At 40.3% G+C, this 16,061-nt stretch overlaps 1 protein-coding gene and 1 long non-coding RNA gene across 10 annotated transcripts; one reads left to right on the forward strand and one right to left on the reverse strand.

Annotated features, from left to right (window-relative positions):
• Window positions 1-2,363: 2,363 nt before the first annotated feature.
• On the reverse strand, window positions 2,364-3,782 carry LOC127782003 (uncharacterized). Its single transcript, XM_052309077.1, has 3 exons — window positions 3,723-3,782; window positions 3,310-3,592; window positions 2,364-2,938 (listed from the first exon to the last, which is right to left on the reverse strand). The coding sequence occupies exons 1-3, from the start codon at window positions 3,780-3,782 to the stop codon at window positions 2,364-2,366; spliced, it is 918 nt and encodes a 305-aa protein (XP_052165037.1).
• Window positions 3,783-4,226: 444 nt separating this feature from the next.
• On the forward strand, window positions 4,227-12,026 carry LOC127781554 (uncharacterized). Of its 9 annotated transcripts, none has more exons than XR_008019025.1 (16): window positions 4,227-4,611; window positions 5,086-5,159; window positions 5,261-5,354; window positions 5,594-5,767; window positions 6,429-6,587; window positions 6,681-7,310; window positions 7,435-7,505; window positions 7,605-7,702; window positions 7,832-7,877; window positions 8,249-8,427; window positions 8,659-8,830; window positions 8,914-9,049; window positions 10,139-10,251; window positions 10,341-10,610; window positions 10,728-10,849; window positions 10,969-12,026. It is a non-coding gene; the product is annotated as an uncharacterized LOC127781554 (long non-coding RNA). The 9 variants fall into 9 exon arrangements; XR_008019024.1 differs by having other exon boundaries at window positions 7,440-7,505; XR_008019022.1 differs by having other exon boundaries at window positions 6,681-7,505.
• Window positions 12,027-16,061: the final 4,035 nt, after the last annotated feature.

Genomic DNA, 16,061 nt, shown 5'->3' on the forward strand with positions numbered 1-16,061 from the left:
AGTCCCGGTTATAAAAATTTTGATCTTTAGTCCCGGTTCATCCCTTTTCAGATGTATGTCAGGGGGCCGAGGATCTTTAGTCCCAGTTGGTGTCAATAACCGGGACTAAAGATCACCACTTTAGTCACGGTTGGTACTACCAACCGGGACTAAAATTAAACACGTAGTATATAATCCCTATCCCTTATCCTCTCCTCCACACTTATCCCCTCTCCTCAGATCTAACTCTCTTCCTCATCCCCTCTCCTCCAACTCCTCCCCTTCCTCCTCTCCTCCCCTTCTCCCCTTCCTCCTACCCCCTCCTCCCCTTCCCATCCGGCCGGCCGGCGGGCAGCGGCTGGCGGTGCCACGCGTGGCGGCGAGCGGCGGCGGTCGTGGCGGGCGGCGGCGGGGCGGCGCCCGGCGGAGGCCGACAGGGCCACAGCCGGCGGCGGGCGGCGGGGCCACGGCGTCGCGCGCGGCGGCGGGCGGCGGCGGCCGGGGCGGGCGGCGAGGCGGCGCCCGGCAGCGGGCGGCGGGGCCACGGCGTCGCGCGCGGCGGTGGGCGGCGGTGGCCGGGGCGGGTGGAGGGGCCGCGGCCGGCGGGTCCGCGCCCGGCGGCCGGCGGCCGGCGGGGCCGCGCTCGGCGGTCGTGGCGAGCGGCGGCAGCAGCGGCCATGTTTTTTTTTAAAAAAATTTGTGATGATTCACTGAGATGTATTTGACTGAGAAGTTATAAATTTGTGATTCATTGTTTGGATCTGTGATGTATTTGAGTAATTTCTTAGGATATTGTGATGTATTTGATTTGTGTGTATAAGTAACTTTATGATTTGTGATGTGGATTTGGTGATGTGAATTTGGGATGTTATTTTGATTTGGGGATTTGCCTACTTGATTCGGGAGAAAATAAAAGGGAAAAAGAAAAAGAAAAGGGGAACATCTGGTACTGCCGCTATTGTCTCTTTAGTTCCGGTTGGTAACATCAACCGGGACTAAAGATCCTCTCTCTTTACTAACCGGGACTAAAGATGTATATTTAGTCCCGATTATTTCAACCGGGACTAAAGATGTACATCTTTAGTCCCGGATCCTTACTCCCGGTTGGAAAACCGGGATTAAAGGGGGTTCCCAACCGAGAGTAAAGATAATTTCTCCACCAGTGACATGCACATGCATGCAGTGGACGTAATACATGGATGGTCCTTAATTAACTTACATGCATGCAACTGGAATAATAATTAATACAGCCTCTCAAACATGTGTATTTTGGTAAATAGAAAAATAATTAGATTTGCTTAACTACGTTGGACTGAAAAGTCAATAACTTGCAATTAAATAGAAAAATTTCGTTGTATTCTCCTAACTAAGAATTTAGCTAATTCATAGTGGAGCATAGCATAGTAAACCGAGAAAACTATGCAAAAGATATGCTCTCTTGCAATAGAAATCCTTTACGGAAAAATCTTCCGTAGCTTCCATGCTCTTGAATTCACTCGCATTCTCTCGAAGATTGGAATGAAACAATCCGCTATTGGAATAGAAGCTCTTCAGGAAGAGTAGCGGGTGCCATCAAACCCTGCTTGTGATATAGACTTCCTTTTTTGGTCCATCAAGATTCAAGATCTCCGTCTCCGCGCGCTCAGGAAATGTTTCTCATACAGAAGTTCCTTGCCTTCACTATTGGGAACACAGCTTGCTTTCTTTATCTTTCTCAATAAGAATGACTACCACCTCTTGCTGGATTTTCACCTTCTAGAGTTCTTCCAGGAACAAGATATGTAACTAATGAAGCAAGTCCTGCTATATCAATCTAGAGCTACTGGTTTCACAACTGCTATTGCTGGTCAACTAGTGATGGTGCAATAACATCCTCAATTGCGTAGCCTATATCAAAAGTTAAGCTGGATCGACTTCTGGTGTGTGTGTGGCTTTACAGGTCTTGGTTTATACCTTTGCTTCTCTTCTCTAGGGATCTATACTTGGATATGCGAGGTGGACCGGCAATGCACAACAGAAGCAACATCGCAACATGCATGCATCGTCAGATCAATATATATAGCTCATCACACAGACATAACCTATATCTCCATCACAGATTAAAATCGATCGATTCACAGTACAAAAATGGACGACGGCCGATCGATCGGACAGAATGTTTAGCCTGCAGATATATCGCACAGATCAAAATCTGGTTGGTTCCAACACACACACATTAGCCGGCCCGGAGGCAGAAGAAGCTTACGCGCACACGAAAATCTGCTCTCTGGTTTAGTCGTCTGTCCCAACACAAGACAAATATATATAGAGTATATATAGCTGGCAGCATGTCCATTTTCAAGGTACGGTGTTTGATCGACCGCTACACATCCCTGCTCTTGGAATTAATTGTCCTTGCGCTTACCACGGTTGCGGGAGGAGCCTGCCTCATGGTCGTTCTTCTTCTTCGGAGGTGACCGAACCGCTTCCCTCTTGCCGCTCATGAGAATGCCGAGCATCTCAGCTATCTGCTCAAGAGTGTATGCCTTCAGTTTTTCCGTCAGTTTCCCGGAGAACAATGCAGTGGAGAGGTCACCCCAGTTAGTGAAATGCTTAGTGAACTCGTAAGGCACCATCACATCACTTGATGCTGTAGCTGTACAGTTCTCAACAATCCATTTCTGCAGCTGGGGGAACCTCAAGGGTTCTGAGATACCAACAACGGGGACAGCAAGCGCAGGTGACTCACCGGAGGTCAAAGGCTTCTTGTTTGATTGCCTGACCAAGTCATCAGCCTTCAGGAACGAGACGTGGCAGTGATCCCAGGCCCGAGGACCTAACACAACTGAGCTTCCACCGATGCTGCCGTAGCTGGTGGTGTTCATTAGAACATAGATCCCTTCATCTGGCTTCTCTGAATAAGGGAGTTGGGAGCGTGGTGGGAGTTTCTCCTCGTGGTCTTTGAGCCTGTACCACTTGCCTGCACAACAAGATCAGCACGAATATCATTACATTATATATGAACATTGTTATATAAGTTAAATTTAAATATGCATGTTAATTTGTGGATCGAGTTATATATCCCATATTTATTGATCTAATTTGTTATGTTTTCTTTTATGATCTTTTGGGCAACATGTACAATTAAAACAAGGAATTGAATGTCCCAACAAATCCACATTTCACACAATTACTTAGGGAAGGAACGCGCAATTAAGTCGAGCACATTTTATTGTTGTTTTGAAGTTGAGCTTAATTACACATACACAATCTCACTACAATCCCTAATATTTAATCAGGGAGGGGTGTATAGATCTAAAGAAGATCATCAGGAAAGAAAAGGACAAGCACCTCTTGAGTAGAATGCCTCGAAGTAGAGGTCTTTCCACCTGAACAGCAGATAAACAGGTTCGTCGAAGTTTGATTCTCTTCTCGGTACGAGCCGAACCAAGAAGGTGCCTCCACCCTTTGGTGGCGTGCAAAGCTTGCCCGCGATCTTCTCAAACTTGGTGTTCTCTTTCTCGGCTTGTTGGTTGAGGATAGTCTCCAGCTTTGCAGGAATCTCTTCCATCAGCTTGCGGTAGGTACTTGTGAGCTTGTTCAAGTTAAGCTCAAACTCTGGGGATGGAGGAGGCTGAAAGAGATCGCGAGCGAGAAGCAGAAAAAACCAACGATCAGATCGATTACAGAGATCGAAGAACACACATGCATGGCCGGCCGCGAGAAGTCAGTGGAGAAGGAGATCGTATTATATTCGCACGTACCTCCTGATCCTCCACCACCTTCTCCTTCCCCTTCCCCTTCTTCTTATCTGGACCAGCCATGGCAGAAGAGGTCGGTTCGAAGCTTGCCTGATCGATCAAGGGTTTTGGATGGGTTTAGTGTATAAGAATAAAAATAATCAAGCCGCAGCAGTGGACGATCGAGTGGGTGGGTGGGTGAGCGTAGCAGTCTCACCTCTTTTTTTTTTTTTTTCCTTCTTTTCTAGAGCATTTTTTTTCTCCTTCAAGGGCAGATGCGGATGTGTGTGGGGATGGAGAAGCCGGCCGGAGAGGAGGAAGAGGAGCACGCGACACGGCCGGGCAATGGCAATGGCAATGGCGGCCTCGGCGTTGGGCGTTGCTGCGTGGGATCTATTATTATTTTATTATTTTCCGGGGTTCTGTCCTATTAGCCAGTGAGGAGAGAGAGAAGGTGAGAGAGAGAGGAGGGGAGGTAAAAGGCTATAGCCACACACACCACCCATGTCCCTTCCCGCATACGCCACGCCACGCCACGCCTCGCACCCCCATCCACCAAACCCTCGCCGCCGCCGGCCGGCCGGCCGGCCGGAATCCAGGCCGCGCCGGCGCTCCACTACCCACCACACGCACCTGCAGCCTGCACGTACGCAGCCGCACGCGCTCGGGTATACGAGCTCGGTCTCCCGCCGGCTAGCCGAGGCGAGGCTCCTCCAGCTTCTCACGCGCGCGGGCCGGCCTCCCTGGCTCCTTGCTCCTCGTCGCTCGATGGCCGAGGGTGGCCCGACGGCGCCGCTCTTGGGGCGCAGCAGTGCCCGGGTGCCAGTGCCAAGTCGGCCGGGGCGCGCGAGCATCGCGATAGGGTTGTCGCGTCCGTACAAATGATCTTCACCAGCAGAATTGCAGAATTAAGGTAAAGGATGCTGCTACAAGAGGCTAATCATTTCGACATGGCTTACTGCAATCAGCTGCGCCATTACCTATAGCAGAATGCCAGAATGAACAAAATTCTCCGAAATTTAAACTGTTAGATGATCCATGGATGCACTGTTGCATATATATCTATATGAGTAACCTATTTCTGTGAAGTTGTATAGTTTTGTTGATCATTTTCAGGTGCCCAAGATTCTTCTAGTTATCATGTTTGGCCACTTTTAACAGTTTGCAATGCTTGAGAAGGTGTTGTAATGCTGTTCTACTCTCACTGTCTCAAATACAAGCCTATAGTGAATATACCTTGTCCTTTATATGAATGTACCCTGTCCTATTGTGATTTTGTGATGATTAAACATGCTGTATCTATATTTGTAATGCTATAAATTGTATCTTGCATCTCTAAATTTCCTGTTCTATTGAACCTATGTTGTGCGCTCATCATGTGCTTCAGCTTGCGTATTGGTTGATGAAGATGGAGATCACAGTTTCATCTCATACAGTAACCACCATAGGGTCATAATTGATGTATGGCTTTCTGTTTCTGTTGTGTTTAAATTTTGAAGCTTATCTTTGTTCGCTGTAGGCCTCAATCCATGCGGGATGATAATCAGAATTTGCTTTTGCAGATTTGATAATTCATTTGCTTTGAAGATGGTTAATTTGAATCTGTCAAGTTCTTAAGCACTAATGCGTCATTTATAATGCTGCTGAAGATCAGAGGTAATTAACCATAAAAGGGTCTATCCCTTTCTTTTGTTTTGGAAAGGAAGTATGACCTTTTCACTAGCAATAGATTTTGTGATTTATAAGCGTACTATATGTTCATATGTTTTGCGTGCATATAATCATACATTTTCCTTCTTTCCCTGCCTTTTAGTACTTGAGAAAATTTACAGCTACCCAGAACGGTCATGTACTAATGCATCAGATTCAAACCCTCATGTCTGATTCTTCTGCAGAGACCGCACTGTTAGAAAAGCAGATCTGGGATTGGGAAGGAGGATGTTAGAGGCATCTGGAGTTTGATTGTTGATAAACTAGGCTTGAGTGAAAAAAGTTGTGGCAGATTCAATAGCATTTCCATGGTATTTGCTAAAGGTTGCAGAGGATGAATTGTTAGTAGCAGATCACAAGTATGTGCCTCTTCTTGTCCCTTCCATTTGACCTTTTAACTGTCAATTTGATTAACTTGGGTCTTTTCCCACAATTTCTATAGGCATTTACATACAATTTGACTTACTTTTTAACTTTGTGCACCTCTTAGACTTGTTATTTGGTTTAGAGGTTGGCATGTTGTACATATGTACAATTCAGTCAATATCAATTTTAGTTCCATATTGATAATGAAGATCAATGATGTATTGATGTTCCTGTGGATGCTTGCTAGTTATTTCTTTGGTTGACTGGAACCTAAGATTCTTTTGAAGAGAACCATCTCATTTGCTGTTCATATAGTTTTTACAAAATATTTTGACCAAATGTAGCTTTGCTTTCCATTAATTAAAAAAAATTGGAAGCGCTTAAGGCAGCAATGTCACACTGCATTCTTGGTTTTTATGTGGTACCCACACACACAATGTACTATGAATCAACTATAGTAGGCTCCTGTTGGAACATGTTGTCTTGGCTGCTGATTTGCTAAGAAAGGCTTCTTAGTTCTTATACTACTGTTGTGCAACTTTGAAACATCATGGATATTGAAGCATGTCAACTAGGGAAGAAAAAGGAAACTGGAAGAGGTCAGTGTTAGGATTAAGTTTTCCTAGCTCATTGAGTTGTTAAATTATTTTGAAGGTAGGACTGAAAGAATAAAACCATATCAGCAAGCAATAAATGAGAGATGTGCTCTCCTGAAGCGCTAAAGAACATTATGATCTGTTAGGCAGATCCCCTGCAAGAAATTTGTCTTGTTAGTTGCGAGATTTCAGAAGTACGTTATCTTCTGGGATGCAGGTTGATATACAAGCTGTTATTGATGTTAAGACTTAATTTGCAGTCAAATTATGTACCTAATGAATTATTCCAATATATTTCCTTTCTGTGAAGATGGTTAAAGGGGTTTGAAGCATGACTTGGATGCCAAGGACACCTCAAATATTCAATTTTCGAATTTTGGATGCCATATCGGTTAGTTTTCCATCTCAAAAGAGTATCAACAGATTTTTGAAGAAGGTAATACCTATTCCAAAGTTTGCTAATGCATAAATCTGTTATAAAACAAAAGCAATATGCTGATGGTTATCGCATATCCTTGTGAGTTGTGATACAGGAGAAATGAGCTATCACTTTTTCTATGAGTTGGCCAGTTCTCCTTGGATACATTATATTTTCCCCTCTTCCTACCAATCAACAAGGAAGACATTTTGTACAACGTACAATGCTTTAAAGAACTGAAGGGTATACATTAGCTTACCATGCATTTTGAACTGTTGTATGCACAAAACAGTCAGAGCACGGGACATACATACTAACTAGGTCCAGTAGATGTATTTTGTTGTCATTTAAAGTTTTAAACTGCTGTAGCAATTCATCAGGTGATCAGGTTCTTCATAATATGCAACCTGATTCTTACATAATGTTATTACTTACCTAATAGGAGGTCAATGGACGGCTGTTTGTATGAAGTATAAGCGTATGACTGTATGGAATTGCAGTTTTCCAAAGATCAAGAGTCTGGTATAGTGATATGTAACCTCCAAAAACTTCTTAAATTCCATGTCGATCCATTCTATACCTTTTGCACTTTGAGCTATCTGAGATGTTCTCTCCTGAAGTGCTAAAGAACGTTCTGATCTGTTAGGGAAGATCCCCTGCAAGGAACTTGTCTAATCTGTCACAAGATTTCAGAAATACATTGTCTTCTGGATGCAGGTTGATATATAAGCTGTTATTGATGTTAAGACTTAATTTGCTGTCAAATCATATAACAAACTATTCCAATTTATTTCCTTTCTGTGAATCTGGTCAAAGGGTTTCGAAGCATGACTTGCATACGAAGGATACCTCAAATATTCAATTTTTAAATTTTTGGGATCCTTTTGGTTTGCCATCTTGAGAGTATCGACCTGGTAAGCTGCTTATTTATATGCATATGCTCATTGTGTTTGTGTGATGATATGGAAATTGATGTGCTGATTAAAGCCTTCTTGTGCATTCTTTGGGCATTCATTTCTTATTTGCTTGTGATGAATCTGTAGGAGACATTCAACTGGACAATTTGAAGAGCATATCCATCAAATAAAGGTGCTTCCTGGTAATTGATAAATTTAACAGTAGCACCATTGTTAGTTGTGCACTTATCAAAAAGCTCAAACTTATTTGCAAGTTGGTCTTAGGACGCTTATTACTTTTGACAAAGGGGTATCACATTTGCTATAAGGGCTCTCCCAATGCATAGTGTCTAGATTATTTTGTATTAGAACAGAGAACTAAAACTTCAACTTAAGAGGAATTTTACTTCTTGATTTCACTATTGGTGCCACATTAGTAGCAGAGAGAACTAAAAGTCCATTGTTTGAATAGTAATGTAAGTTATTTAGGTGCATAATTTTAAGAGGAGCTTGACTTGTTTTCTTTTGGTGCCACATTGTACTGTTGCATGGGGGTCGATTAAGATACTGATGCAACTCGAGGTGTTCATCACAACAGGAAGATGCAATATAAAAGCCTGCTTAGATATACCAGCTAATATTGAACTTGCGCACCTTTGGTTGGGATTTGTATTTGATGCCAAATAAGGGGATCAGGTGCTGAGATTTCTGGTTCTCATTGACCAGCCACAGAAACAGAAAAGGTAAAAAGAACTCCCCCTTTTGGTCATGTACATTTGAATTTCTTGCAGTGAGTTCAACCCTAGTGCCTAGTTGGAAGAAGCTGATCCTTCTTATTTTGGTTTACAGCACATTTCCTTTTCTTCTGTAAGAAATTATGTACTTAGTGTTTTGTGCTTTTGAAATGCTTCTTGAAGTTATATGCTAGCTGTTTGCCTATTGGCCGAGTGCCTGACTATATCAAACTTCCTTAGGTCGAGGGAACACAAGGGATTATGTCAGTTTATATCAGTGCACTTCATAATGTATTAATGTATCATTGGCTGGCCAACACTATTTTGTCCAGTAATTAGCACTACTACTGCAATAGCACACCAATCACTTGCCAGGAATCAGCAGAAGTACTTCGTTCTGTTAATAGTCACAGTATGTATAACGCTAAACCCATGTTTTCCTAAAATAATCATTTTTTCTTCCGTGATGTCAATGTTTTTCCTTTTGTTGTCTAGGGTGGTGCGGTGACTGATTTGCAAGAGACTATTGATGCAATCATAAAGGCATCTGATTTTCCTTCGCCCATTCTTGTTGCTGGAGTTGGTGAAGTGGACAGAAATGGAGATAATGGGACTGGAAAGTTTCTTGCAAGTATATGATTGATCTACTTATTTCTTATCAGAGCTAAAATTGAACTGTTTGGCTAGGTCTTGCCCACTGCCTTAGATGTTACAACAAATACCGATAACCTTATATTTCCCAGATTGGATAGATTGAGGAGGGAATGACTACCTACATACGAGTCATGAACCATATAAGATTTTCTTATTTGCACAGTAGTTTTTCATCAGTATATCATGTTCCATGACCCATCGAAGCATGAATAAAGCATTTGCAAGTCTGTCTCTCCTCATATGAACAAATCAGGAATATAGTTTATTTTTTTTTGAGGGAATGAGTAGGAGCTCTGCCATTTCATTGACATAAGAAAGCAGGAATATAGTTTATGCATTTATATGTATATGTTGAAGACGTATTATTATATCCTTGCTGACATTGTTGGATTTTTGTCAAAATAGATACATATATCTCATGTTAGAGAAGGAAAAAAATGGACAACAGTTAGACAGCTGTTCCTTGAAACCTCCTCTTAGGACAGGGAAAAAAAATGTTATCCTGTTTGTTGTTAATGAAAAAAAAACTTTATGCTTAAGATTTCAAGTAATTGAGCGGGTTTCACATTTTTTAAAAAGATTCTGACTGGGGCAGCAACTGAATATGCATATGGTAATGTCAAGAGGCATGCGATTATAGAACATAATAGAAGTCATTTGAAATGTGGTAGTCCCTGGATCTCGATTGGATGGATGTTTCTTAATTCTGAATAGTGTAATGAGTAGGCTTGCTTCTACTCTTCTTTCTTTTTTTAGCCGGGCCGGCCAAAGTAGGCTGGCTAATTACATTAAGATTGGGAGATAGTTTTACATAGTTGGTAGATAATGAAGGCTTTACATTGACAGAAGACTGTCGAACAGTGGAGTTAACACAACCGCCCGGTGATTTTATTTCTTTTTTGCCCTGGAGTTAACACAACTAATATCCACCAAACACAGCAATATTTGGCTTGTACTCTTTTGGAAAGGTTTGATTTTCAATATTTGGTTGTAGCTACCCAGCAGCACATGTTTAGGTGCTCTACAATATTTCTATCTAATTCAACCAGTACACCTGGACTTGCAGATATGTTAGTTCGGTCATTGCAATTGGAGCAATGTTTTCAATGACACACTGTCTAGGGAGCAGTCCGTACCTTTACATATCTGTTGCATTTGCACAGATGTTGAAGGAAATAAGTATGTGAGCTCTCTGGTTTTTTATCAAGTTATAGGTTTCTATTAATTTAAAATATGATGTTAATGTACTCTTTGTTTGAGCATTGTAGTAGCTGTGTTTCTCCTCGGAGCTGCCCTTGGCCTTGAAGAAATGAGCTGTAAAATGCTTGCTATCATGCCTGTCGAGCTGTAAAATGCTTGCTATCATGCCTGTCATCAGCATTGGGGTTATTGTGGCATCTGTTGGTGAAAATACAATCAGCTTGATCTGTGTGGTTTACCAGATGGGTGGAATCGTCACAGAAGCCCTTAGACTGATCTTCATGAGATTTTTCTGAAGAAAAAGGGAGAGGCTTAACTTGATTTCCATGATGTACTATGTGAGCCCTTGCATATATCTTGACCACTTGATCTCATAATTAATTAACTTGAAAATTGTTCTTAAACTGCATATGCACTTTCACCCTAAATCCCTCAGTCTTCCTTGTCATTTCCAGAACTAGTGCACTGACAGCTCGTGTTACTGGAATTGTGAGGGATTGGACTGTGGTGTTGCTGTCAGCTGCTATCTTTGCAGATACACAGCTTACCTTTATAAATATAATTGGTTATTTGATAGGTATATTATACTGTTTTTTCTCTTATTGGTTTAACTTTATTTTCTCTTACACCCTTGTTCAAGTTTGAGCCCATTAATTTCTCTTACACCATCTTTTCTGCAATCTGGAGCAATAGCAGGTGTTGTTGCATATAATTATCATAAGCTCAAAGTGAAACCCCAATGGAACGAGCAGCAGGAGGTCCTCAAGATGTTGAGACATCATCAATCTCGACTAAAGAAGCTTCATAGCACTGAATGCTGGGCTGTTTTGAACAGATTTCTGAAGAAGGTAATACCTATTCCAAAGCTTGCTAATGCATAAATCTGTAATAAGCACAATTGCACAAAACATGCTGATGGTTATTGCACATGCTTGTGAGACTGAGTTGTGATACAGGAGAAATGAGCTCTCACTTCTCCTATGAGTTGGCCAGCTCTCCTTGGATACATTCCTTTTTTTCTCTCTTCCTACCAATCAACACGGAAGAAATTTGTACAATGATTCTTAAAGAACTTAAGGGTATACATTAGCGTACCATTTTGTGCTATTGTAGTAGGCACGAAACAGTCAGAGCACAACATACATACAAACTAGGTCCAGTAGATGTATTTTGTTGTCATTTGAAAATTTAAAACTGCTGTAGGCTTGTAGCAATTCATCAGGTTCTTCAAAATATGCAACCTGATCCTTATATGATGTTATTATTTACCTAATAGGATGCCCTGCCAATGAAGGGCTGTTTGTATGAAATATAAGCGTTTGGATGCAGGTTGATATATACTCCACTTTGTTTCCACTTTATTGGTATGCATCCTCTCCGTCTCAAAAAGATTCAAATCCTGGCTATGTCTTGATTAGTTGATTTATTTTGGGAGGGAAGATGTATGTCATTTTGGAGAAAGCTGTTATTGATGTTAAGACTTAATTTGCTGTCAAGTCATATAGTAGTAATAAACAATTCCACTTTATTTCCTCAGACCTACCTGCAAGTTTATAATAAACTATTCCACTTTATTTCCTAGACTTTATATTTTCGTGGCTCAGCGTCTCCAGAATCTGAGTGTGTTTTTTCTGCGTGCTTGCTGTTGTCAGTTGGGTGGTGGGTTTTGTTGATGATGGCTTGAGTTGCTAGCTCCTGTTATTTGGCCCTGGTTTGCTTCACACATGTAGTGGAGGTTAGTAGCTCGTTTTAGTTTGTAGGGTCTTCAGGTGCTGGCAGTGTGAACTGTAGCTGTTCTTGGCTCTTGTTTTGGAGGTTTAAGAACCGTAGAACTTCTCATTTCTGGTAATGGAAATGGGGGCTTCATGGCTTCATATAAACTAGCCACATAAGCCACGCGTTGCGAGGCTCTTAAGACCCGTTTAAAAGATGTGTATATATAGGTCAGGCCAACAGTGCCCTGCCGTTGAGATCTCCTTGATGGGAAAAATTTCGAAAGTTTGCTCAAGAAAAAACAAACGTTATATATTTATGACAATAGAGTATTATTGTATGATAAAGGAATACTAACTTGTTTCTCCGTCTATTTTAAAATATATAAGGCATTTTTATTTTGAGAAAAATCAAAACATAAAATCTTGTCTAATGAATGGATTAAAAGTACAGGATTGGATATGTGATTAATGTTATGACTTTTTATTTGATTTTTATATCATTATATAATAAAGTAGTATTGTTAGATTTTTATTTGACTATTTTTATATGGCGTCGATTTTGTAGGTATTGATAATAAACGAAAGAAAATAGTAGTAGTTAAAGTATAATATTGAAAAGATTGTTTGAAAAGGTAATTATATTTATATATATCTCAATACATTTTAAAATAAAGGGAGTAATTTTTACATATGCATACCTGGTATGATTGGATATGTGATTAATGTTATGACTTTTTATTTGATTTTTATATCATTATATAATAAAGTAGTATTGTTAGATTTGTATTTGACTATTTTTATATGGCGTCGATTTTGTAGGTATTGATAATAAACGAAAGAAAACAGTAGTAGTTAAAGTATAATATTGAAAAGATTGTTTGAAAAGGTAATTATATTTATATATATCTCAATACATTTTAAAATAAAGGGAGTAATTTGTACATATGCATATCTGGTAAAAAAATTAGTACAAATGCATATTAGTAATACAGATGTTCCAAAATAAGTTCATTGTTCACTCATCCTACACATACCAATACAAACATCAAAAGACTAAAATACCCTACTTTATCTCATCCTAATATAACTATTTATCACTTTATCTACTTCCAATGCAATTATTCTTTACTATTATAAACTTTGATATAATTATTACTAAAAATTAATTTATTTTGAGATAAATGGGATGAGCTAAAAATAATCTTAATATACGACAGAGGAAGTACTTAATAAAAATGCTTAAAAGAAGACTTGCTACACTGTTACATATGCATATTAACATACATCATGTAAGGGTGTGTTTAGTTCACTCGAAAATTGGAAGTTTGGTTGAAATTGGAATGATGTGACGGAAAAGTTGGAAGTTTATGTGTGTAGAAAAGTTCTGATGTGATGAAAAAGTTGAAAGTTTGAAGAAAAAGTTTGGAACTAAACTCGGCCTAAGTAGCCTATTTGTCTGCTTAACCAACCGATCACTGATCACATATGGCAAGTACGGGAGTGACAGGAAGATGGGCGAAGCTTCCTGAAGCCTGTGCTTCTTTGCTTGACTGTGACACACTCCAGATCCAACGGTTCAAATGAATCTTTCTTCCATCGGATGGTCTGTATTTAATTGATGATGTGGCGCACTGAGATGGTGAAAAACTTTAGTTTTTTCACGCTACTTTAGATATAGAGGATCAGAGGATTCCTGTTCCTGAAAGTGAAAATGAGCTACTAGATGCTATTCTAGTGCTCCATGCAATGAGTAGTATGTTATGGCCGAGTTTAGTTCTAAACTTTTTCTTCAAACTTTCAACTTTTTTATCACATCAAAATTTTTCTACACACACAAACTTTCAACTTTTCCATCACATCGTTTCAATTTTAATCAAACTTCTAATTTTGACGTGAACTAAACACGCCCTATATCTCAGACGGTCAGACCTGCCTGAGCATGGCTTGCCATCGGCTGAAGACGCCATGTAATGATGGCCGTCGGATCGTGCGTGGACGTCCCAATTCACGTAGCTTTCATGTATAGTGGCGCCCGCGCCAATGTGGTGCAAAAATTTGAACTTCCCGCAAGAAGCCCAAGAAGGTCAGGTCCTGCGTGCTGAGCCCAAATTAATGGGCTTGAACGACGGAAGAGTAATGTGACTCACATGCGGCCCATATATATTGGGCCAGAACAGTGTTGTAGTTCATGTTCAGCCCATACATATTGGGCCAGTACTTTTTGAGCTGCCAGCTTGTCAGTTTCACACTTTAACCCTTTCTTGAACTGCATTGAGTTTGCTTTGTAATCCCAATAAAAATACGGAAAGAACAGGTACAAAATGGAGCACAATAATCTAAAAATTGTGATTGAAGCTCAACTACCATCTTAACAAGGGTTGTTGAATATTTGAATTCCAGACCATATTGACACCATGGCAACCAGCCTCTCTGAAGGCATAGAAATAGAAAGAAAAATGTAGGCATTAACATAAATACATTTACAATATCTCCAGAAGCAATTTAGAATGCAGAATTTGCAGATTGGTAACTAAGATACAAAGTAGCTAGTACAAACTGTTTTGACTATGTCACCATTGTAGCCACACCTTTTCAATGAAGGACAACATAAATCAAAAGTTAAAGATGAACATGTTACATTTACATCACTACATGATAAGAACTGTATTTGTGAGATGGCACTTGGACACAGTTTGACGCTCTGTCCTGCCCATTTTTATTGATTATGGCAGATGTTCCTAGCAAAAAGACAAATATTCCATCAGAAAAACAGTCTCAACTCTCAAGCATGTTTTGGTTGCTACAGAAGACAATATCAACAAAATGCAGAAATTTAGGCTATACCTGTATAGTTGGGCCAGTATACATGCCAGGGCGCATATTAATATTCACCGGTACGTTTAAGGCCTCAAGCCAAGCATAATTATCTGGCCCATGGACTACTTTTGCTTGTCCAGCTGCTGCAGTTGGAGTGATCCGTGAGAAAATCAGATATGACATAGAATAGTGAAAATGATCACTTTTGTGTTTTGACAACATATCAACAAATTAAGTTTTCTTCTCATATAAAATGAACATAATGTATAAGGTAATTGCTGTTCTTGACAGAAAAGATCTGAACAGCATTGTGACTAATAATATATGTTTTGAACAACTACCAGCCAATACCAGAGATGGCTGGTATTCTGCTTCCACCAAAAGATTTAGTTAAACACGAACCTGACAGAAATATGTAATATGACGACAGTGAGGGATTTCACTTACAGAAGCTAGAAAATGGATAATCATGAAAATAGGTGCAAACACGGCCAGATGATTCAGAGTATGGTGGGGCAATGACATCAAGAACAGCACAAGATTTTACTGAAGTGAAGCAGTGCATGTTCCCACCACTTTGGGGATACAAAACAGCCAGTGGCAGAGCCAGGATTACATTATAGTGGGGGCTGAACTAAAAGTGGCTGAGAAAAGTTGAGACATGTCTTATGTAAATTGACTATATGTCTAATACAAAGTGTAAATATATAGAATTAACAAGAAATAAGCATTATCCATTCCAAAACAATATTGAAATATCCAATAGATAATGACATGATGTGCGACACTATATGCAAAATTTAGTGTTTATGACATGATGTTGGGTTCTCAAAAGAGGTTGAATGTCCAGGGTGTTTATCTGTCCACGAGGTACTATATGTAGGTTTAGCTAGGCTATTTCCTCTTTAAGCTCAGGAGCCATCCCTTCCATTCTCAGATGATTGCAATGGCTCTTACGACTCAAAGCGTCGACCACAACGTTTGCTTTGCCTGGGTGATAGTGAACCTCTAGATCATAATCCTTGATTAATTCTAACCATCGCCTTTGCTTCAAGTTGAGATCTGACTGGGTGAAAATATACTTCAGACTCTTGTGGTCAGTGTAGATATCGCAATGGTTTCCAATCAAATAGTGTCTCCAAATCTTTAGCGCATGAACCACGGCTGCTAGTTCTAGGTCATGTGTAGGGTAATTTTCCTCGTGTGGTCGCAGTTGTCGCGATGCATAGGCCACAACCTTTCCTTCCTGCATCAGTA

The sequence above is a fragment of the Oryza glaberrima genome, chromosome 8 (genome assembly GCF_000147395.1).
Source record: "Oryza glaberrima chromosome 8, OglaRS2, whole genome shotgun sequence".
Classification (NCBI taxonomy): domain Eukaryota; kingdom Viridiplantae; phylum Streptophyta; class Magnoliopsida; order Poales; family Poaceae; genus Oryza; species Oryza glaberrima.

Coding starts and splice junctions, on each gene's coding strand:
- LOC127782003 (XM_052309077.1), bottom strand. CDS start 3,782: ATGGCTGGTCCAGATAAGAAGAAGGGGAAGGGGAAGGAGAAGGTGGTG. Junction 3,593..3,722: donor AGGTGGTGGAGGATCAGGAG/GTACGTGCGAAT, acceptor GATCTCTTTCAG/CCTCCTCCATCCCCAGAGTT. Junction 2,939..3,309: donor CGAGGCATTCTACTCAAGAG/GTGCTTGTCCTT, acceptor CTTGTTGTGCAG/GCAAGTGGTACAGGCTCAAA.